The sequence below is a fragment of the Alligator mississippiensis genome, chromosome 3, assembly GCF_030867095.1.
Source record: "Alligator mississippiensis isolate rAllMis1 chromosome 3, rAllMis1, whole genome shotgun sequence".
Lineage (NCBI taxonomy): Eukaryota > Metazoa > Chordata > Crocodylia > Alligatoridae > Alligator > Alligator mississippiensis.
Genome location: NC_081826.1, coordinates 63402700 through 63425191, shown reverse-complemented (window position 1 = coordinate 63425191; position 22492 = coordinate 63402700). Strand labels below are relative to the sequence as shown.

The 22492-nt window shown below is 43.7% G+C and overlaps 1 protein-coding gene across 3 annotated transcripts in view; it reads right to left on the bottom strand.

Moving 5' to 3' along the window:
* CPA6 (carboxypeptidase A6) overlaps positions 1 to 22492 on the bottom strand; it is a 154517-nt gene that overhangs the window by 49196 nt on the left and 82829 nt on the right. For 2 of the 3 annotated variants that reach the window (XM_019498499.2, XM_019498498.2), the window contains exons 3-6: positions 12653 to 12777; positions 7177 to 7291; positions 4510 to 4611; positions 2598 to 2702 (exon numbers count right to left, since the gene is read on the bottom strand). In XM_019498499.2, coding sequence (XP_019354044.1) covers positions 2598 to 2702; positions 4510 to 4611; positions 7177 to 7291; positions 12653 to 12777 — 447 coding nt within the window. The remainder of the gene's footprint in view (positions 1 to 2597; positions 2703 to 4509; positions 4612 to 7176; positions 7292 to 12652; positions 12778 to 22492) is intronic. The other variant, XM_059724004.1, reaches the window with a different exon arrangement.

Below are 22492 nucleotides of genomic sequence, written 5' to 3'. Positions count from 1 at the left end.
GTGCTACTGAACTCCATGACACTTTCCTTAGGATCCTACACTGTGGGCACATTTACACACGCAACTAATATGACTGAATATACTTTGGCTCAATTTGAACCGGAGTAAATTTATCCTGACATCACCATCTACATATGTGTTTAAGCCCAGTAATTTACTGTGCTGCCAGATACCAGTTGTCTCTGATGGGACTATCAGGCAATGCAGTAAATTAATCTACTCCATCCTTATTGCTGTGCACATATAGACTGTGACACTTTACTTGAGCAGCCAATTAGTTTGCTGCACAGTGAAGTGTCTCATGTAGATGTGTCCTGTAGGATCAAATGGAGGCATGGAAGAAGAGAATGTGGAGAAAGGAAGGAAAAGCATACTTGTAGGGAAAAGCTTGCAAACAAAGCTTTAGAAGCAGTTTAGGATAGTTTGTGCACAAAGTATGCCATACAAAATAGCAAAAGTTACTGTGTGTGTATGGAAAGAGTAAGGTGGGAGGGAATTATTTCATTTCTATAAACTGTCTAGTTCCAATGCAAGCTTTGTTTTGTAGGTCAGATCTCTTGGGGCTCAAACAAAAACCCACTGACTAAGGGGAAATGACAATATTCTGCAAACTTCTCATATATCTGAACTGGGCTTAAAAGGGAAAAAAGACTAAATGGTGACTTGAACTATAACACTGAGTGAAATGCAGAATTCTAATAGGTTTCATATCCCTGCCTCTTTCTTTGAAAGATGAGAAAAGGAGACAAAATGGATGTGTGAGTGCGTATGTGACATCTAGACCTTAGTTATACCAAGGGTTAAGGCAAGAGTGAGCAATTGTTTTGGCTGGATGGCTGCTTAATGAATTTTGGTGAGCTTTTGAGGGCTGCAAGGGTAGCCTTGCCTCTTCACAGGTGCCCTGCTCCCTGGTTGCCACCTTGGAACTGGAAGTTCTGCCCTAACCCCTGAACTTTTCCACCAGAAGTCCCTCTCCTTGCCCCCAGAAGTACTCCTTTTGTGGGGGAGGGAGGAGGGTTACCATCTTGGCATGGGAAAAAAAGTAAAATCATATGCTAAAAATCAAAATGATTTTGTCCTGATTTACATGTGTTTGCATGGTGTATATAGAAGTGACTGCATAAAAAAAAAAAGTCTTACTTGTGTATGTTGTGTGTGGGGTGTGTATGGTGGCATGTGTATGTGTGTGGGTGGGAGTGGCGTTTATGAGGAGGTGTGGGGAGTGTGTGCATGGGGGGGAGGGTTGTGGAGGAGTATGGCTGTACGTGTGGGTGTGCCCCCCCACGTGTCTCCCCATGATGTACAGCCCCCACTGCCAGTGGCAGCAGCAGCAAGCCCTTGGGGAGCTCATGGCTCGTGCAGGTAGAGCTCCCAGGTGGATTGCTTCATTGCATTGGGCTCCCTGGGACCCAGCCAGAGCTGCATGCCATGTGGGGGGAGCCCCGTGCAATGGAGCCAGTGGCCTGGACCCACTCCCTGACATCACATACAGCTCCTGGGAATCTGCTGGGAAGCAGGGAGTGGGGCCGAGCTAGCCTGGCCACATCACGCAGGGCTCCTCACCAATTCCACTGCAATCCTGGGAACTGTACATGGTGGCAGGGAGCGGGGAAGGCCACTGGCTCATTGTGTGGGGCTTCCCCCCAGTGGCATGCAAGTCCTGGTTGCTGCACATGAGCTGGGCCAACCCAGCTTCCATGCTCCTGCCACCTCGCTCGGCATGGGCCCTGGGCTCCGCACTCCCACTCAGCTGCAGCTTCTCCCCCCCCGCTGGTGCTTCTCTACCTGGTACCCAGAGCACTGCAGCAGGGACACGAGGAGGAATTGGGGGAGCTGAGCAGTTCTCCCGGCAGTAGCACCAGGGCCCCTGCCTAGAAGCTATGTGCTGGCTGGGGCTGGGGTCAGGGCTCTCCTCCACAGGAGGAGCCAAACAGGATTGGGTGGGGCTGCCCCAGCAGGAGTGGGTGGGGCTTTGGCATCATGCAAGTGCAGCAGGGGCAGCTGTGGGCTGGATGGTATACAATTAATTGGCAGGCACCCACCCATGAGCCAGATGAAATTCTGGCAGGCCGGAACTGTACTTTGCCTGGTCCTGGGTTAACGGAACAATACTCTAGTTGGGGTGGAGTCAAGGAGACATTAATTAACCACTGCATTTTCAGAGAACCCCCAAATTGACTATTTTGGTTTAAATTCTCTCTGTTTCACTTTCTTCAACTGTTGCACAAATGACAGATGGTGTCTTTCCTAGTGTAAGTTATAAAGACAAAGATTTTACCATACTGCTCTACAGCCATTAGTGCCATCGTCAACTTACCTGGACTGTTACTACAATTTCAGTTCTTGCTCTTTGGGATTTCTAAATAGATTCCCAATTCAAGTCTCTGCCAATATGTTTGACATGTCAGTATCTTGTGTCTGGCTATGACAACTGGAAACTAGCCTCTTTAGTAAAAGTGTTTTGAAATCTAGAGACGAAAAATGCAATGCAAGAGCCAGATGGCATCATTATTATTAATAAGATCAACTATAATCTGTATGCAGTATATAAGGAATTGAAAGTTTGCTAAAGCAAAAGTATCATATTAAAAACTTACTTCTTTCACAAACCACTGGCAAAAGGCAGGGCCAATCCATTCTCTTGCATGAATTCCACAGTCTATCCAGACAGCTCTCTTGTAACGCCGTGATCTTTTACCTAACTAAAAAGTGTAGATATTCACAGTAACTACAGCAGATCTTTGCTTCTTGACACTTGTAGGTAGAATAGGATCTGTCCTTCAGCAAGGGAAGTTTAGGTTGGAGATGAGAAGGAACTTTCTGACTATGAGGGTGGTCAAACATTGGAAAAGACTACCTAGAGAAACAATGGAATCTCCATCCTTGGAAGTTTTCAAGAGCAGGTTAGACAGGCTGTGATGGTTTAGCTCTTAATGTTTAAGGCCCAGATCATGTTTTAGCTCTTAATTTTATCTACACAAGGTGAGGAAGAGGAGGATTCACCAACCATTTAGCTCCATAGCTTAAGTGGTTAGAGCACTTGCCCAGGGAGTTGGAGATGTCTCCCTCTTTGTGGGCAACTTACCAAACCATTTACTGGTCTAAAGCAGAAGTGGCACCACCATGACTTGCTTTCAAAACAGTCATTAATCCTGTTTCTTCTCTGACTCAAGTTTCAGGACTTATGTGAGACTGTTTGTGGCATTTATGCTTCCCCAAGTGGATTATGATGACAAAAGCATGTATGGGCTTGGAGGGCTAATGGTCACATTGGATTGCTTATGAGCATCTGCATTATTCTATTAGGAGAATTTTATTGTATTATTCAATTTCTAGTAGGAGTACATGAGTTAGGGTCTAAAACCTGTATAAGTACTGCCTGGCAGATGGACTAGGATCTGGGCCTTAAATGCTTAAATACTATTTAGATTGACTCTTAGTAAGAAAGGACAGCCAGAAATGAACCTGGGCCTTAATAAGCAAGGACAGCCAGAAATAAATGCTGTTTGTGAGCTATAATAGAGAGTTTGTATTTTTTTGTACAGTTATGCAAGGGACATGGCTCTGTTTTGGTGTGGCCAAGGTAGGTAACTGGTAAAATCAGACCTGTCAACTTCTTTTATTGTAAAGGAAAGAAAGCCCTTAACTATTACTGGAGCAGCGTCAGGAAAATTTATGATCTGAAAATAATACTTCACTGAGAGAAACATATGATATGGAAACAAATTTAAAGAAATGATTGATAACAGATGAAAGGAAAACATATAACTTTAAAGTAAAAAGCTGTCTAATTTGTGGTCCTAATAACCTTATTTGTGAATGTTTCATCTTGGTCTTTCATCATCAATAGATCAACAAGAACCATGTGTGGCACAATATCCTGAAGGGGTCATGAGTTTCTTGTGGTCCATTTTCCTCTTTAGGGTAATCACTCTAGAAGTCTGTTAGAAATGCAGGACTTGCTTAAATCGTTCTCATTTTACTTGCACAAGTAATCCATAGGTTGCAATAAGTAACCTGAATACAATTTGGGGAAATACTTCAATTTTTTTGTATTGTTAAGAGCCAAATGCTTATTTCATGGTTCAATAAGGGCCTGATCCTGAGAGGTGTTGAGGAGATATGGCTATTAAGCATTTCTCAGATAAATGGTACGTGAAATAAATATAAGGCTTATATAAATACCACAGGAGACATGACTAGGAGCAATGGCCTCAAGCTTCGTCAGAGGAAGTTTAGGTTGGAGATCAGAAGGAACCTTCTGGCTATGAGTGTGGTCAAGCACTGGAAAAGACTACCTAGAGAAACTATGAACTCTCCATCCTTGGAAGTTTTCAAGAGCAGGTTAGACAGGCTGAGATAGTTTAGTTAGAGATGATCCTGCCTTGTGCAGGGGGCTGAACTAGATGATTTTGTAAGGTTCCTTCTAGCCCTACTTTTCTATGATCCCAAGTGTTTGACACTGGATGTAGTTGGTCCTTGATTACTTTAACCATGTCATCATTTTACCTTGAGCACAAACAGTGGTCTCCCTTCGTATGATTTTCCAATGGAGAACATATGAATGAGATCCGAGTGAGTTTTGTTCAGCTGATACATCCAATTTTGGATCTGGAAATATGGAAATAAAATTGCTGCCTCAGTTGTTTGCTTTTAATGAAAAGAGAATGAAGAGTAAAGGAAACCTTGTGATGGGACCCATTTTATTTCTTTTGTCCTGGTCTGTTATTCAGACTGTAAGGAGTGGGGAAGGGGTATCACCGTCCTCTTTGTTACATGTTGTCTGCACAGTGCTTATCATGCCTTGATACTTCACTAGGGTTCCTAGGTGCTAATATAAAACTACTGGTGAGCCCTCAGTGTGTGTTTTGATATTCTTGGTCTTTCGTTTTTACTGTCTCTGTTCTCTGAATGCTCCAGATCTCTTCCTTTTCCCAGCTTGTTGTTTCAGTTATTTCTTTCTAACCTCTGCTAGTCCTACTTTGTCCTTATTACAACACAGTGGGTGCATCTACATGTGCCCCTATGGCGCTGTTGTTACTGCACCGCCATTTAGTACCTCCTTTAGGAACACATGGGTATTTTAACTGCTATGTTGCTGTAGTGATGCCCTGTAATGTTAGTTTGTGCCCACCTACATAAGACACTATAGCAATGTAACGTCGATGCACCCAGTGACTTCTAGCTGCCTCCTGAAGAATTCTGAGGAGGGCGAGTCTAACTGGCCATTCTTTGAAGACAGTGGGGGTTAAATGTAGAAAGGATGCTACTGTCTTCCATGCTTCCCCATGGAAGACAGCAGCTGGACATATAGAAAAGGTGCTTCTGTTAAAAGAAAAGGTAGGGCACACTGACACTTGTGTTACTTGCTTTGAGAGTATTAGATGCCATAATCAAACTTCAGGAAGTACAGATACCTGTAAATTCAAACCAGCATTCCTGTTTCTAGAGGAAACAGAAGCAAGCAGTTTTCACAAAATTCTAACAAATTACATACTGACAATAATATGTATTGAACAGATGCATAGATTGTCTAAAAGGCAATTGTTTGTGTTCCTTCCCCCTGAGAAATGTTTTGAAGTCAGCTGCTGCAGAAGTTCTGCACACAATACAATGAAGAAAGAAAGGCAACAACATCAGGCAAAAAGTGTGTTACAGTAATTTAAAGTCAACTTTCTGAAGAAAACAACCCAAAAAAGTTTAAAAGTCTTGGAGCATGTTCTTAAATCAATATTAGGCCAAAACTGCCTTTGACTTCAGTGAATTTCATCAATCTGTTAACGGAAGTTGTATCCTACAGCAAGAAATTTAGGCTAGGTACAGACATTACACACAAACTGGTTTAAGTGATCAGAAACTGGTCTATACCTGTAACAGAACAGATGTTCAGTGCATATAGACTAATTTAATAATGGCAGAACCTGTTCTAAAACAGATCTGGACTGATGTAGTATCAGGTTTAATCAGTTCAAGTTAAACCAGTCTATTGAACTTATGCACCAGATCCTCCCACAACTCAAATAGGTCGCTGTCCTCTGGCATCCCAGGCTCCTTTGCAGGCTCCCACTAACTACTCCTCATATGGCAGGCAGGCTAGCCTTGGGTGGCTTGTGCTCCTCTGCTCTGGCTGAGTGCAGAGCTGGCTGTGCCCCCAGGCTGTCACAGAACTCAGGCAGTAAAGCCTCTACTCCCCAACCTTGTGTCCTGCCTGTACCCGTCAGCCAGGGGAGGAGGCAGCGGGGAAAGAATGGAGCCCTCTGCCCTGCCTCCTTCTGAGCTGGAGTCTGCACAGCTGGGGAGGGAAGGGGGAGGAGGCTGTGTAGTGGGGACTTTCCCTGTGCTGCCACTGCCTGGGCCCCCACTTGGATAATCTCAGCTGCCCTTGGCAGTATCTGGCATGCTGAGAGTGCGGAAACACCCTATGCCTTCTGGCCTCAGCCAGGGCAGGCATCTACCCGTTTTCCCCAACCCAAGCGTGAACGTAAGTTCCATTCACTCCTAATCCAATTTACATAGCTTAGGGAACGCCACATAGTTTGGATCAACTTTGCCTTGGGTGTTTTGAATGTCTGTACTTAGCTCACAGAGAGAAGAGCAGATACTGATTGTATTAGGGCTATTTTATGTCAATGGGAATCAGGTCACATGAAATCTTGCAAGATTAAGCATTTTATAATAGAATCCTTTTCTTTTAAGTCTTTGAGTTGAATTCTGAAATTCATATGCAAAATTTTCATCACATGAGTTAATCATTGGAACTGCTCACACGGGGAAGGTTAGCTAGGTGTTTAAGTCTTATGCCAAAATAATTTAAGCTAAGATCACTTTGAAAAGTGCTTTGTTGGGACCCCCCCAAATAACAACAAACAATCCCCCCCCCCCAAAAAAACCAACAAAACTGCTAAGGATGGTGATACTTTTAAAGACATATCCAACCTTGAAAGTAAATACTCTAAACATTGGATTTAAAAAAAAAAAAAAAAAAAAAAAAAAAAAGAGTCAGGAATCTATTTTTTTTTTTAAAACAGAAAAATGAAAAAGAAAGAGGAAAACTTGCTGGAGAGGACTATGCATATGTAATTTTCATTAGCATCTCTATGTGCCAGGGTAGGAACACACAGACATCAGTGAGACTATAGATGAGATATGAGACACACCATCTTAATTTCTACCTACTTCTTTTAGTGAGTGATACACTTCATAGTTGTATCCTGGCACAGATCTACGATTCCTAGATGACCTCAACCCAGTTTGTTTTTCTATCACTTGCTGTAGATCAGATATGAGAATCCTGGGTAAAAAAAAAGAGCAAGCAACATGAATAAGCAGCCTGGCAATGCAAAATAACAATCACATTTTAAAAGAAGTAAAATCAGGCTGATGTTAAATAATTTCTTTTTTGCTTTAATGATATCATGTTGCAGGCTTATAATACATGCTGTCAAATAAAAAGTGCAATTGTTTTGAAACATAATAGTGTTTAAAAAAATGCAGGAAGCTTCTTAATAGTAAAATAAATAGAATAATATAAACAACTTAACCAGTGTGAAGAGTCATTTTGATTTGTTTATGTGTAGCCACATTTTGTTTATATGGATACATTTGTAGTCTAGTTTGAGGGTTATACATAATCAAAGTTCTCTCAGGCTTGACTGTAAAACGGTTTAAAACATATCCGGAAAATCTGAAAAAACAATTAAAGAACAAAAAACCCCCCCAAAAAGACCAGACGTTTGGAATAGTAATATGTCATCAAAAGCAAAAAATGTTATGTAAAAACTACCCTTGAATGATCACATATAGGTTTTAGTATGAAAATGTTACCGTGCAGCCTGTAACTTAAAAATTACCTTGCAAAAATATGAACCAAATATTACTCAGTGTGACGTAAATTTATGGTGTACTTCATACTAGCACTTGTTCACTGTGGGAATGCTAATGCGTAGGCAAGAAGCTTTTCTATGCTTGTACCAAGACTAAACAATAACAGGAAAAAAGATTTCATATAGCAAGTACTCTAAATACTGTGTCACTTTACTGTGTAATTAGTGTACCAATGTATGTATTAAAGTAAAAGTTAGCCATATTTTTCAAATAAACATAACACATATACAGTTTATAATAAATATAATTACTTCCCAAAATATTTATTTAAATACAATTGTATCTGAAGACTGATGTGGCGAGGTGCTAAATGTTCTCTTTACTTTCACAATGATCACGTAGTGTGTTTACTTACTGTTTCTCAAGACCCTGTAACTTTAGCTGCATTCAGACCTCAGAACATGAAGAATCAACCTAGACGATGCAGGGGCAAAAGCCTCTGGATGATGGCTTCTGGTACACAGCTTGTTTTCATGGCTATCTTCGTACCACATAAACAATCCGGGTAAACAGAGACCAGATATGCTTATATATTTTAGGAGAATAGTAAACCCCAGCTGTTGCAAGGTTGCTCAACATTTCCCATAATAAAGCCCTCTTTTCCCCTTTGCTAACCTTTAATTCAGTGATTCTCAATGAATGTGCTGTGTGGTGCCACTCAATATTTGCACTGTGACGTGTGCAAACACTTACATGTGATGCACAAGATCTTTCAAATCGGAATCCCTAGTATCAAAAACATCCTGACTCTGGTCATTTTGAGTTCCTTGCAACAGAAGAATTACTCAATTTCCATAGTCAACATTGAGTGAAAGCTATGAGTTGATGTTTCCTGAGGGGGGGCCTTGAGATTTAACAAGGGGTACCTTGAGTTTAAAATGGTTGAGAACCGCTGCAGTTTATAAATATATGTATTAACTGCAACAGAGAGCCTGGGGCTCTCTGTTCCTTTAAAGAGAGAAGTAGACCAGCAAAGGAACACTGCAGGCCAGGCAGGGTACAGCAGCTGTAGGTCACTGTGGCATCGGGGCAATGAGGCCAATTATCAGGCACTTGCAGGCAGCCCAGGGTAGTCTGCTGACCAGAAGGGGCATGGCCCTGGGAGGTATATAAGCCCAGGGCCTGAGCTAGCAAATTAGTTTAGCCATGCCAGCTGCATGGGTAGCAGCTCTTGCCTGGGAGAGTTACCAGGGGATGCTAGACTGACTGCTGTCTCGCCTGTGGCACCCCAATGAAGCTCAGGGAGCTCGCGAGGGCCAGGAGGTATACTGGCACAAAAAGTGAGGGAATGTTTTCCCTCTTAAAGGGGCAGAGGGCTGCTTCTCTTTGTGTGTGGATGTTGGTGGGCTTGGAGGGGACTGTTTAGGTTATAGCCCAGGGGCTCAGTGTTTGTGTTGAAGCTGTACATCAGCAGTTTGGGTTAGGACTATAAGGGGCAGTGTACGGAAGTCCCATTAATGCCTGTGGGGCACGTGATCGCCTTGAGCCATGCCAGGGCAGGCTCAATGCTCAAGAAAGGGTTGAACCCAGAGCTGGCAGAGCATGAGGCCACAGAGCCAAAGGGGCCAGGGGCCCAATGCCTAAAAGTGCTAGACCAGAGTTGGTGCCTCAAAGCCAGGTCCAGCACAGTGGGCCTGGGCTAGAAGGCCTAGCCAAGTAGAAAGGGGTGGCAGCTGAGGAGGATGAAGCCCCAGCAGGTGAACAGCATGGCAGTAATGTCCACAAGGCTTGGGGTACGGTATAGGGGAGGAATTGAGTTGCACAATTAGCCTTGAAGGCTGCAGATGCCCTGCAGTGGCACAGTTGTACAGAAGCCCAGCGAGAGGCCTAGAAATTGTGAGGCCCAACGTGAGGCTTAGAAATAGTGTAGTGGGACCAGAAGGGTCCAGTGGCCCAGTGAGGGGCCTGGAAATAGTGTAGCAGAGACCAGTAGGGTGCTGGGGAACCCCAGTGGGGGTCCAGTTGAACTGGGGCCCATGTGAAGGCCCGTGGGCAGCCTCCCTTTTAATCTTATTTCATCAAGGCATGGTGGGTGAGACAGAAGGGAAGGCACCCTAGAGGGAGAGTGGGACACGGTGGGGAGCTACCAGGAGGCATCACAGCTACTCCTGGGACCCCAGCATGCTACATAGGCATCTTCATCCAGCTCTGGGTATGCATGTATTTAATACTTCAACTAAAATGATGAAGCTGGGTTTTTTAAAGATTTAAGGTTGGACAAAATATATTGTTCTGCCACATTAAAGAAATCTGACATACTTTTTTTTTTTTTTTTTTTTTGAAGAGCTCTAGGACCCCAATCCTGTGAAGCATAGACTTACATTTTAGCATTTAGCTTCTGTCTCATAATTTAGCATCCTTTGAGTCAAGGATGTGTCTTACTGTTTTCATGAAAATCCCACAAATTTGGCAAAGTTATAGAATTGAAAAAAAAAATAATCATTTGCAAATGTTCACTAGAGACTTTGTAGAGCATTGCTGCTAAATTCTTTAGTATTTGGGACTGTGGAGGGACGACTGTGATTGAGTGTTGGAGTATAGTGAGGGAGACAGAGACTGGGTGCATAAGGAAACAGACTGGGAGTTGGCAGAAAAAAAAAAAAAAGAAAAAACTGAATAGCTGCTTGCTAAGTGAGTACTGACTACCCTATGAACTAAGCATGGTACTGGCTGTGTGGGAGGAAATAATATACACATTATGATACAATCTATAATTGTAACATAAGAAGGCTAAATTAAGGTAACCTTAAATTCTGACATTTTCTAAATTTTTTTAGTGCTTCACAACATTAATATTCTTTTAAAGGTAGTTGCTGAGACCCAAGAATAGCAGCAGGTTTGTGAATGCAATACTCTGTATATTTCAACTCCTGTACAAAATGTAACTTCTGAGTGAAATATAGATACAAAAATGTATATAAGCATCTAACTTTTAAATATAATCAAGACCTCCTCACCCCCGCTGTAGTGTAGGGCGCACTAAAAAGAAACTCTAATCTCAGGTTCCCAGACTTGCAGATTTAATTATATGTTTAATCTTTAAGGTGATAAATGTGACAACTTGTGATCAGAATTATCTAGAAGAAATATTACTGATGGTGCCTTCCATTCAACATATAAATGTAGTTTACAAATATTAAAATTCATGAGTTTAATTACCCTCTGATAGGACTTGATTCAGCAAATTACTTAAACCTGTGCTTAACTTTTAAGAATGTGATTAGTTTATTGACCTTAGTGGGATTACTCATCTGTTTAAAGTTACACATATCCCTGTGTAATTTGCTAGATCAAGGCTTTAACAAGATCATTCTTCATCTGTACATGAAAAATATGATGAATATAATTTTAAAAACATTGCTTATTATTTAAAAATAACACTAGGTGGGAAGTGCGATCTTTATTTAGTATTCATTCTACTTATGACTGATATTTGGTGACCATGAACAGTTACAAAAGAAACTGTGTTCCTTTTATACAATTCATGAAGCATGCGAACTCAAACTTAAAACATGCTTAAACCCATTTCCTATTAGGTATATATACACAAGCAAATCAGACTATAGAATTAGTAGATATAATAATCGTCTCTCACAACAGATACACTATGCTGCACTGTAAAAGAGGACATTTAAACAAACTGTCTGTGGGATATGCTTCCTGTTCTTTCCTTAAAAAGACTGTTCTGCTTTGAACATCTAGCTCCCTTGTGGTGGCCAGAACCAGAGGGGTTACTATCATGAGCAATAAATATATGCTCTTGGAGACATCCAGGCAATTGTCTAACAGTTAAGATTAGCTAATGCAAAGCTTGCAAGTTTGTAACCCGCAAGTGGAATTTGTCTGTCACAACTTAACCAAAGTGTTGAATCTAACTGTTTGCACTGATCATGGGACTGACTGGGCCCCCAAAATAAGCAAAACTACACGATTAGCTGATCTACCAGGTTTTTTAGAGGTCAGCCATAACAAGATCTGACCACCTAATAATTAGCACATTCCAAGGAAACCAAGGAATAAGAGACCAAGGGGTTGAGCTTGGGCAGAGTAATGCTAATTTCAAACCTCAAAGTAATGTGGTGTAATTTGCTTATTGGATGAACCCAAGTTCGGACAGTAACCTTTCATGATAATTTCTAACACTTTTTAATCCCATAGGGTAACAGCTATAGGGCAAGACTGTAAGTGGCTCTAAAACCAACAGATTAGCATAAGATAAGGCATAAAGGAATGTGCATGTCAAGTGACCAGTTAGAAGGATGGGACAGAAGGACCATCTCTGTACCAACCCTGGACCCTGGTCTCCCAGTGTGAGTGAGGACCAGATCCTGACCAAGGGACCTTCCTGGTGACCCCTCAGACAGCACTGATCAGGGACGCCTGACTTCGCTGGAACAACTTGGCAAGCACCTGGCATAGAGGGACTGCCAATAAGTTGCCAACTCCATGTGGGAACTCTTTGTCATTTTGTCTATTTGTTGTTAGTATTTACTATTAGCTCTTTATTATTGTACTATTTGTTTGTCGCATTAACCTTTCTATAAGCTATAAGTAAATTTGCCTTTACTCCACTCCCGACTCACCTCCTCGATCCTGAACCCAGCAGCCTAACGACTGATACACATACTCACAGCGCCTAGCCAGCCTGTGACGCTCCCTGTCAAACTTACTAAAACACTGTAACAGTACAGGATCTTGTCAAACAAACTTATTGGAATAAACAGACCTGCATTAGAGGATGACTCCAGAAAGTGAAATGTGAACTTACGTGTATTGGATGTTTGCTTGCTGTAGATAGGGTAGCAGAACTCGTGAACTGTTCCTTGGTACACGTAGATCTGTGACTGTACCCTCTGAGATGTAGGAGAGGCTGCTGGGCTGCCACAGGTCTACCTATAGTGCAGGAACCAACCTGTAATTCATATTTATTCAGTGTAGGTGGGGAAGTGCAGGAAATAGAATGCTTGAAATTATTTTCTACAACATTTTTTTATTGTATACGTGATAAATGGAAATGTTCATGTATGAATATGTAACACTTCAGCCAACACTGTTTACTTACAGTACTTGGAGAATACCATGTACTTTTTTGTTTTTAACAAAGCTTTGCTTTCAGTATTAAATATTGTTTATCTTTCTGAAAAGGCTAAAGTGAAAAATTTGAGAACTAAATCTGAAAAAGTCATCCAAATGAATAGTGCAACTGAGCTGCACAGTTGGGACTTCCTTATTATAATTCAGTTTATAATTGATTTAGCAATTGTCCTTTAATTCTCCTTTCCTCCCAAATTTCGGGTGTATTTGGACCCAGGACTTTTTTTCTTTTTTCTTTGTGTATACCACAGTAGTAAGAGCACTTTCTGGGCAACACAGAGAACCTGGCTCAGGGCGCATCACTATCTTTTACCTACAAAAATCTCAGCACCTGGCAACCATTATTCAAGAGATGTTTAAAACATCTGCCACTTCTCTGTATCAGATTTCCTATACATACATTAATTTCCTGTCAAAATCCCTGAGAGTATTGCACATTCTCTCTATATCAGCTTCCCTAAAGGCAGCAGATTTTTTTTTTTTTTTTTAATAGGGCAGTAAAAGGAAAGAAAGCTGAAGACAAATGGAAAGTGTTTAAACTACACTAATATGATGCTTGCAAAGGTCATATAAAAGTTCTGCAATGCCATTTAATAATAAATATAAGAAAGATGCAACAAAAGGTCAATGCAGATTAATAAGGAAACACAAAATGTAGTCATGGTTAAAGGTGTATATAAAATATTAGGTAGAGAGAAGGACTTGGAAAGATTATGATATGAAAGAGCAAAATGATTTAGAATAGCAAAATTGGAGGTTAGAATGAAAGTTAAGATCAATATTTTTCAAGCAGATACAAAATAAGAGCATGAAGTGCTAGAACTGGGGATTTTTAAGAGAGCCTGACTCCACTGAGAATCTAAGAACTAGTAAAAGAATACTATTTCTGAAGCCAAACTAGATTTTTGTTTCAGTAGCATGAGATCAAATGCAAATAATGGACAATAATGTGGATGTAAGGACTAATGTAGAGGCGGTAAGGAAAAGAGACATAGGAAATGGTTTTTAAAATAATTAATTAATTAGAATGTCTGAAGATGACCCAGTCTAAACCAGTAGGGGTTAACCATTTTGGCAGAAGTGCCACAACTAGCCCCACACTATTCAAAGCGCCACTTCAGTCTCCTTCCCCTGCTTGATCTGCTGCTCTGCTTGCCGCTCCATGATCAATCCACTGCTCTGTTTTCTGCTTCCTGTCCCAGGTTCCGTGCCTGATCTGCTGCTCTTCCCTTGCTCCCTTTGCTATCTGCCACTGTGCTGCCTGTCTCCTCTCTGATATGCAGTGTGCTACACAGAGAGGCTGCCCATACTACTTGTAGCACTCATGGTGCAGGTTGGCCACCCTGATCTAAAATAAATTGCGATCCATCCAATAATTTTAGAAAAAAAATTACAAAAATGGGGTTACTGTAAGAAACAAGTTTCCTTTTTTTAAAAGCATAATAGCTACCAACTGACTGAACAGACACTAATGTAATACCTATAAAGAGCTGCTGCTAGTCTATTCTTTGGAAAATAAATGGAGTAAATTTGAAAACTACTGTGTACACTTCACCCCCAGGATACAAATTTTGAAAAAGTTTGTAGAAGTTTGAAAATTCAAGCTGTTCTGTGCTTTGAAATGCGTTGATCATGTTAGGGTGAAGCACCATAATAAATGCAGAGCAGTGATCTCAACCACAATATCATGGCACCTTGGAGTGCTTTGAAATCTTTTCAAGAGTGTTAAGGGTTGCCACACAATGTTAGCACTGTTAGGTATGCAAACTTGATTCACAAGACGAACCCAGAGACTTCAAATAGGAATCCAGTGTTAAAAACATTCTGACCTGTTGTGGTCTTTCTGTGTTCTTTGCAACATTAAAACAGATCTATTCTCTCTCAGTCAAAAAAAAAAAAAAAAAAAAGTGAAAACTAAGAGCTGGCATTCTCCAAGGAGCGCCTCAAATCTAAAAAGGTTGAGAACCACTGAAATATAAAGATTTAGTATTTTTACACTCAGCTCCTGCAGATCCAGCAGAGGGAGCACAAGTTAACAAACCTGTTTCCAGAGTTGTACTGAAATCTTTGAGAGGAGGTAAGCAATGCAAGCCATTTTAGAGCAGCATGGAGATGAATGCATAGAAAACCTTCACAATACTATTAGAAATAAAACAATTTCAAGATCCATCTTTTTCAAGAAAAAAAACAACAAAAAACTGGCCAAATAGGGCAAAATGAATAAAGTTGGGATAAAATGTCTTTCCCTTCTTAAATGGAATTTTAAATGTAGGAAGATAAATGGTTAAGCTTTTATCACATTAAATAATATCTTAAGATAATTGCAATCAACAATACTAAGTTGGTATGAATATTGATCATGAAGTGCCTGAATGGTTTCATCCTGTGCTTCATGGATTACAAAGGGAAATTATTGCAAAAGTCCGTGTCTCCATTTATTTTAAAAGTTACAGAATTCTATTTCCATGGCATACAAGCAGCTTTCAGCATATATAAACCTCAGTGGTCCTTGGTCTCATCATAAACCTTGATTAAAACAAACAAACAAACAAAAAAAACCACACAGGGATGCACTCCTATAACAAAGGTTTCACGTTCTGACTTCTGCTTTTTTCTGACTCGGAGCCATTAGTCTGATCAGTGTGAAGTTATTTGCTCTTGAACCAGATGTAGAGACATGTGAATGAAATGTTAAAGGAAACCAGAAACTGTTTTACAAAGCAGTCTTTGGGTGTCTTTACACATGCTCTGGGAATGGGGGTGGAGAAAGCTTTAATTAGAATGGCTCTGAGAACCACTCTAATTAAAGCACCTTGCAGCATCTCATGTATTTAGCATCCCACCATTCAAAATGGCGGTGGGGCGCTTTCATAGATTCTAGGGACCTCAATAGATCGATTCCAACCCCCTGCATAGGCAGGAAAGAGTGCTGGGTCTAGATGACCCCAGCCAGATGCATATCCAACCTCCTCTTGAAGACCCCCAGGGTAGGGGAGAGCACCACCTCCCTCGAGAGCCCATTCCAGATCTTGGCCACTCGAACTGTGAAGAAGTTCCTCCTAATGTCTAGTCTAATCTCTGCTAGCTTGTGGCCATTATTTCTTGTAACCCCCAGGGGCACCTTGGTGAATAAAACCTCACCAATTCCCTTCTGTGCCCCCGTGATGAACTTATAGGCAGCCACAAGGTCGCCTCTCAACCTTCTCTTGCGGAGGCTGAAGAGGTCCAGGTGCCCCAGTCTCTCCTCATAGGGCTTGGCCCGCAAGCCCTTAACCATAGGAGTGGCCCTTCTCTGGACCCTCTCCAGGTTATCCACATTCCTCTTGAAGTGTGGCGCCCAAAACTGCACACAGCACTCCAACTGCGGTCCGACCAGCACCTGATAGAGGGGGAGTATCACCTCTTTGGATCTATTAGTCATGCATCTGCTGATGCACGATAAAGTGCCATTAGCTTTTCTTATGGCTTTGTCACACTGACGACTCATGTTCATCTTGGAGTCCACTAGGACTCTGAGATCCCTTTCCGCTTCCGTTCCACCAAGCAGGTCATTTCCTAGGCAGTAGGTATGCTGGACATTTTTCCTCCCTAGGTGCAGCACTTTGCATTTCTCCTTGTTGAACTGCATTCTGTTGTTTTGTGCCCATATGTCCAACCTGTCCAGGTCTGCTTGTAGTTGTTCCCTGCCCTCCAGCATGTCCACTTCTTCCCACAGTTGTGTCATCCACAAACTTGGACAGAGTACACTTCACTCCCTTGTCGAAGTCGCTGATGAAGACATTGAAGAGTATTGGTCCTAGGACCGAGCCCTGTGGGACTCCACTGCCCACACCCTTCCAGGTCGATACCGACCCATCCACTACAACTCTCTGGGTGCGACCCTCTAGCCAATTCGCCACCCACTGGACTGTGTAGTCATCCAAGTCACAGTCTCTTAACTTGTTCACCAGTATGGTGTGGGATACCATATCAAAGCCCTTCCTGAAGTCTAAGTATATGACGTCAACCCCTACTCCTGTGTCCAGGAGTTTTGTAACCTGGTCATAAAAAGAGACTAGATTACTCAGGCATGATCTACCTGCTACGAACCCGTGCTGGTTTCCCCTCAGCATAAATTTTTCCTGCCGGGCTCTCGCAAATGTGAGCCTTGATAATTTTTTCAAAGACTTTGCCAAGGATGGAGGTGAGACTGACTGGCCTATAGTTGCCTGGGTCCTCCTTCCTCCCCTTCTTGAAGAGGGGGACCACATTGGCCCTTTTCCAGTCCTCCGGGACCTGGCCCGTGTGCCACGACTGTTCAAATATTCCCGCCAGTGGCTGTGCAATGACGTCAGCCAGTGCCTTCAGTACCCTCGGATGGAGCTCATCCGGGCCTGCTGACTTAACTAAAGCTTGTTCAACAAGCTTGCTGTAGATAGCTAGCCTATTTACATGTACGACAAGCTTTAGTTAAAGTGCCTCCACTGCCATTTTGAAGGGTGGGATGCTAAATACAAGAGATATGGGGGCTTCTGGTGCATGCTAATTAGCATGCTCCAGCAGACTCAATTAATCGAGTCTGCTCTGATGTGCTGTAATTACAGTGCATTGCAGCAGTGTTACTGTATGTCTACAGGCACCCTTAGACTGGTTCCTAAGAGCCAGCTGGTATCCTGGTATTCTCCCATGAATAAGACAGATTGGGAGTCTAAAAACTCAAGACTTTGCAGCTTGCAGGAACTCAACACTTTGCAGCAATACTTGTTGCTTTGCAGTTTGTTGGTTTGGGTTTTTTTTTAGAAATTCCCTCCTCATGTGGGAATAGTTCAGGAACTGCAGGAGTGGCTGGGAGGTCAGCTTCCTAGCTAAAAATATCTAAAATCAAGATAGGCCACTGTGACAGGGGGCCTCCTTGGGGCCGAGCGCCATGGCCCGCCCGCCTGTCACCGTGACAGGGGGCCTACTCAGGGCCAAGCTCTTCATGGCCTGCCCACCTGTCCTTGGGCAACCGCTCGCCTATCTCGCCTGCCACGCCTTTGATGATAATTGATCCAGTCACAATGTCAATTAAGCAGGAGGCTGCCCATTGTAATGCCCCAATGCCAGGGGGCGCTCTGCGGCTCCGACCTCCCCTAATACCGCAGCCCAAGCCTTGCAGATGGCATCTTGGTGTTCCTATAATCACCGGCCCCACACTGGGCCCCAGAATCATCCATACAGGACCCCTGTATGATCCTCTCCTATCATGCAGCCTCTCAACCGTCATCCAGGCTACCTAGCCCACCTGAAGCGACTTTCCCCTCTCGGGCATGGTCCCCCCAGGACCTTTGGCCGCCTGCCCTGGCCCACCTCCAGGCCAGTTGGAACCCCAGGCCCCCGGCTCTTGGGCTTCGCTCGCGGTGGGCACCTGGCCCTTTTGACCCTCCTGGTCCTAGCCCCAGCTTGGGCCAGTCGAGGGTACTCTCTCTTTCGGGCTGGGTCTCTAGCCCCTCACTCTCTATCCTCAGGCTCACCATGCCACTACTCCCTTTCTCCTAGGGGCAACCACAGCACCACACCCTGTACTCATTACTCTCGGAGTCCGCCCCTCTCTGGGCCCCTCTCAGCACTGGCCCTCTGGACCCTCCAACAAACACAAGGGTAACCCACCCGGTGGTGGTGGGAGCTAGGGGTTAAGGCGCCCCAACCCGCCTTTCACCGGGGTGGTAACTGGCCTGGCATTTCCTGGGGGCTCCCGCACCACTGAGAGCCCCACCAGACCACCCACTCCCAGCAGGGTGCAGTTTCAGGTCATGCCCAGGACCAGGAGCCTCCTTACCAACCCCTTGCAGCTTCCCCTTACCTCCAGGTTGTTCTCAGCAGCCTTCCAGCCAGGCAATGTTGCTGCCTGGCCTCCAGTAGCCAAACTGCACTGTTTATATAGGCAGCCCTTGCCTCTAAAATGGCTGCCCTAATCAGGCACCTGGAGGCTGCCAGCTCTAGGCCCTTAAAGTGGCAGGCACACCCAGTGCACTGCCACAGCCATGTTTCCACAGAGGCTTTCCCTATTGTCAACATGCCCATTGCAACAGCTATGCTGCCTTTGGGCTGACTACATGTACTTATGCAAATCTCTTCCCCAGTGTGGATAATGCAAGTGCAGGACTTGAATTTCTACAACTTCAAGCACTAATAGCAGCGATGCAGTTTATCAAATTAAATGCAGGCTGCTTGGGGAGGAGAAGCACAGCAAAGTGTCTTATTTTCCACACCTACTCCTAGTTCCCATTCCTGAGGCCTCACATAGTTTCATGCTTACATAATGTGGTCTATGGATCTTTGACTCTGGATGGTCACTGCACCTTTGAAGTCTAACGTCACAGTTAGCAGAGTTCAAAAGACTTGTCAGCTGGCAGCAGCTGCAGATGGTGTTGGATGGAAACTGAATACATGAAAGAAGTGCTTAGCTTATAAACAAAGATACTTCTGTGGAGCTAACAGAAATAATTTTAGTTGTTTATTTTTCCTGCTATTGTGATTCATTAAAAGTCATTGAGTAAATTTCTGTCTCTACTGAAGTCATTGGGACTTTTGCCACTGCCTTCAGCCGGACCAAGATTTAACCTGTGGAGGTTAATTAGAGTACATTGGATGTATAACATTTTAGAGACTTTATTAAGAATCTTCAAAAAGAGTGCCTAGCCAGCACTCCCTTTTCTGCAACTTCCCCAGCCAAGGTCACCTAGGTTCTGCCATATTCTGCTAACCAGTTTGTGAGCATGGAGTAATGAGAGAATGCTGGGAGTATGAAAACTATCCATTATCAGGGGCTATTGTCAGTATACAGACTTAATTAAGTGCTGAAGGCAATATCTAGATCAGGGGTGGGCAAAGTACAGCCTGTGGCAGATTTAATTTCCCAGCAGCCCCTGCCCATTTGCTCTGGCTGGTCTCTATGGAGGCCCTAGTAGTGGTGGGGACATGACAGCATGGGGCCAGGGTCTCCATGGAAACTGGCCAGAGTGGTGTTTGCAGGGCGTGCTGCTGGTTGAGGAGCTGCTTCAGGGTCAGGGTAGAGCTGTGATCTGCTGCCCCAGGGGTGTGCCAGTGATGGTTGGGCTGGTCTCCATGGAGACCCTACCCCCATGCTGTCATGGCCCTGCTTCTCCTGGGATCTCTATGGAGACTAGCTGGAATGGCACAGGCAGGGGTTGCTGGGAAATGGAGTTTGGCCACTGGCTGGATCCACCACTTTGCCCACCCCTGATCTAGATGGTGCTCTCCCTCTTGGCCACCTGCCACATTGCCTTTTTAGGGTATTCAGTCATTGAATCCCAAGTTTCTTTGCATTTGAATAGAGTCTAAGCACTGCTCTTCTCAGTCTCTAAATTAATTCCTGGGGTATAGATCCTTTACCCTGGACCTACTCCAATTATTAAGAGTGGATCCATGCAAATGCCTCAGATTTCTGTTTCAGCAATCCTGTTTTACAAAGAACATACATGAAGTCCTGTTTCTTCAGTGAAGTAGAAACAAAAACAGCAGGCAGTTTTCTTGGTCATAGTTTCCAAGTTTTCCCCTCCAGTTAGTTCTGTACACAAATGGGATGGAGCAGATGTGGTGCTCTGTCACTTTAAGGGCTGGAGCAGGCAGCCAGCATGAGCCTGATTAGGGCGACCATTTTAATGCCCAGCTCTCAAGGCTGAGGCAGTAGTTTACTGACAGCCAGCAAGGGAGAAACATTACCCGGCTGAGCTACTGTTCCAGGAACATCTTGGAGGTAAGGGAAGGGGCTATAGGGATGGCTGGAGGCCTCTGGTCCTCAGCATGACCTAAAACTGCACCCTGCAGGTAGGTAGGCCTGGTGAGACTGCCTGTGGTGGGGCAGTGTCATCTAAATACCAGGACCACTAACCTTTCCAGTGAAAGGTGGGTTGGGGTGCCTTAATAACCCTAGCCCCCACCATCTGGTGGGTAGTATATGAGCTAACAGGGGGCCAGGCATACTTGTAGAAGCACCTGAGTCTTAAAGGGGTGGAGGACCCTGGTGAGGTGGGCCAGGCACATCATGGGAAGACACCTGAGCCTGCAGACATGGAGGACCCCAAGCCTTAGTGAGAGGGCAGAAAGTGAGCCCCAAAGGGAGGAGGGGCAAGAATGATGCGAAGCCTGGTGAGAGACTAAGGGTGGAGTCAGCTCGAAGTCTGGATAATCAAGCAGTCACTGCTCAGATGAGGGTCAAGGAAAGGACCCAAGAGGCTGAGCCAGGGCTACTCAAGGAGTGCAAGAACAAGCCTGAAGGCCTATGGGAGCTGCTCAAGAGAGCAGGGCAAGGTGTATGTGGCCCAGAGATGGGCAGAGTGACAGAGGCCCCTGTGAGAGGGGGTGGAATGAGTGAGGCCCAAACAGGGCAGTATGTTAGAAGCCGTACAAAGGTCTGAGTTTGACCCGGCTGCAACCCGGAGCAGCATGAACAAACAGGATGGTATCTGTGAGTCATGGGACGCGTTTAGAGGTGGTTGGAGCATGCATGTATCACCCTTTAACAGTGGGTGCTCAAGGGCAGCCTTTCACCTAATTAACACCTTAATTAAATTACAACAAGGCATGGCAGGAAAGCAAGGCAGATGGTTTGCCCATAGACAGGGAGTGGGCCATTACCGAGATCAGGCTTGGGAGCTTAACCCTGTCACAACAAGGAACCCTGTCTTTCTGCTGCCCTTTCTTTTGGCTGGCTTTCTTTTTTAACTTGCACAAACAAACCCTTTCCACCATTCTCAGGGAATGGCCTCAGACCATAAGGCTTGATATCCTGCTACACCTTTTCTCTCTGGCCCATTTGTTGAGTGGTAACTTTTTATTTTCACAGTCACTATATGAAGATTATTTAATTGATCCTTCCATTCAAGAAATATACTTTATAGTGACACTGTCAGCTTCTTATAAGGTCTGTGATTGTCTATAGATCAAAGACCTGGTTGACGTTAGTCATTAAAACATTCCAGCATTAACTATACAGGAAATCCTCGCTATTTGCAGGTTCAGCATTCGTGGTTTCAAATATTTGTGAATGCCAAAACCGCATTTTAAATACACTTTAAACACTTACAGGAGCTCCCTGGGGGCTCTGAGCTTGCTGCCACCAGACTCCTGCCACTGCTGCTGGGCTCCCACCACCGCTGGAGCCATGCCCCCCCTACCCAGCTGCTGGGGGCACTGTGTTCATGAACACAGTGCCTTATTCGTGGATTTCGCCATTTGCGGGGGATATGAGAACATATCCCCTGCGAATGGTGCGGGTCGCCTGTAGTATAACTTCTTATAAGTGTCAGACTAAATTATGTATATAATTCATATATTCTGTAGTATATGAAGGTTTATTATACTTCTGATACAAAATAGGGTTTTAAAAACAGTGATTTGGGCATTGTACTAGAGGTACAAATTCTTTCCTTATATATAAGACTAATATGAGTTATTGTCTCCAGTTTCATATCTCTTATGCCAAATATGTCTCCCTCAAGTTCAAAATGTACTTTTTTTTTTCTTTGACAGC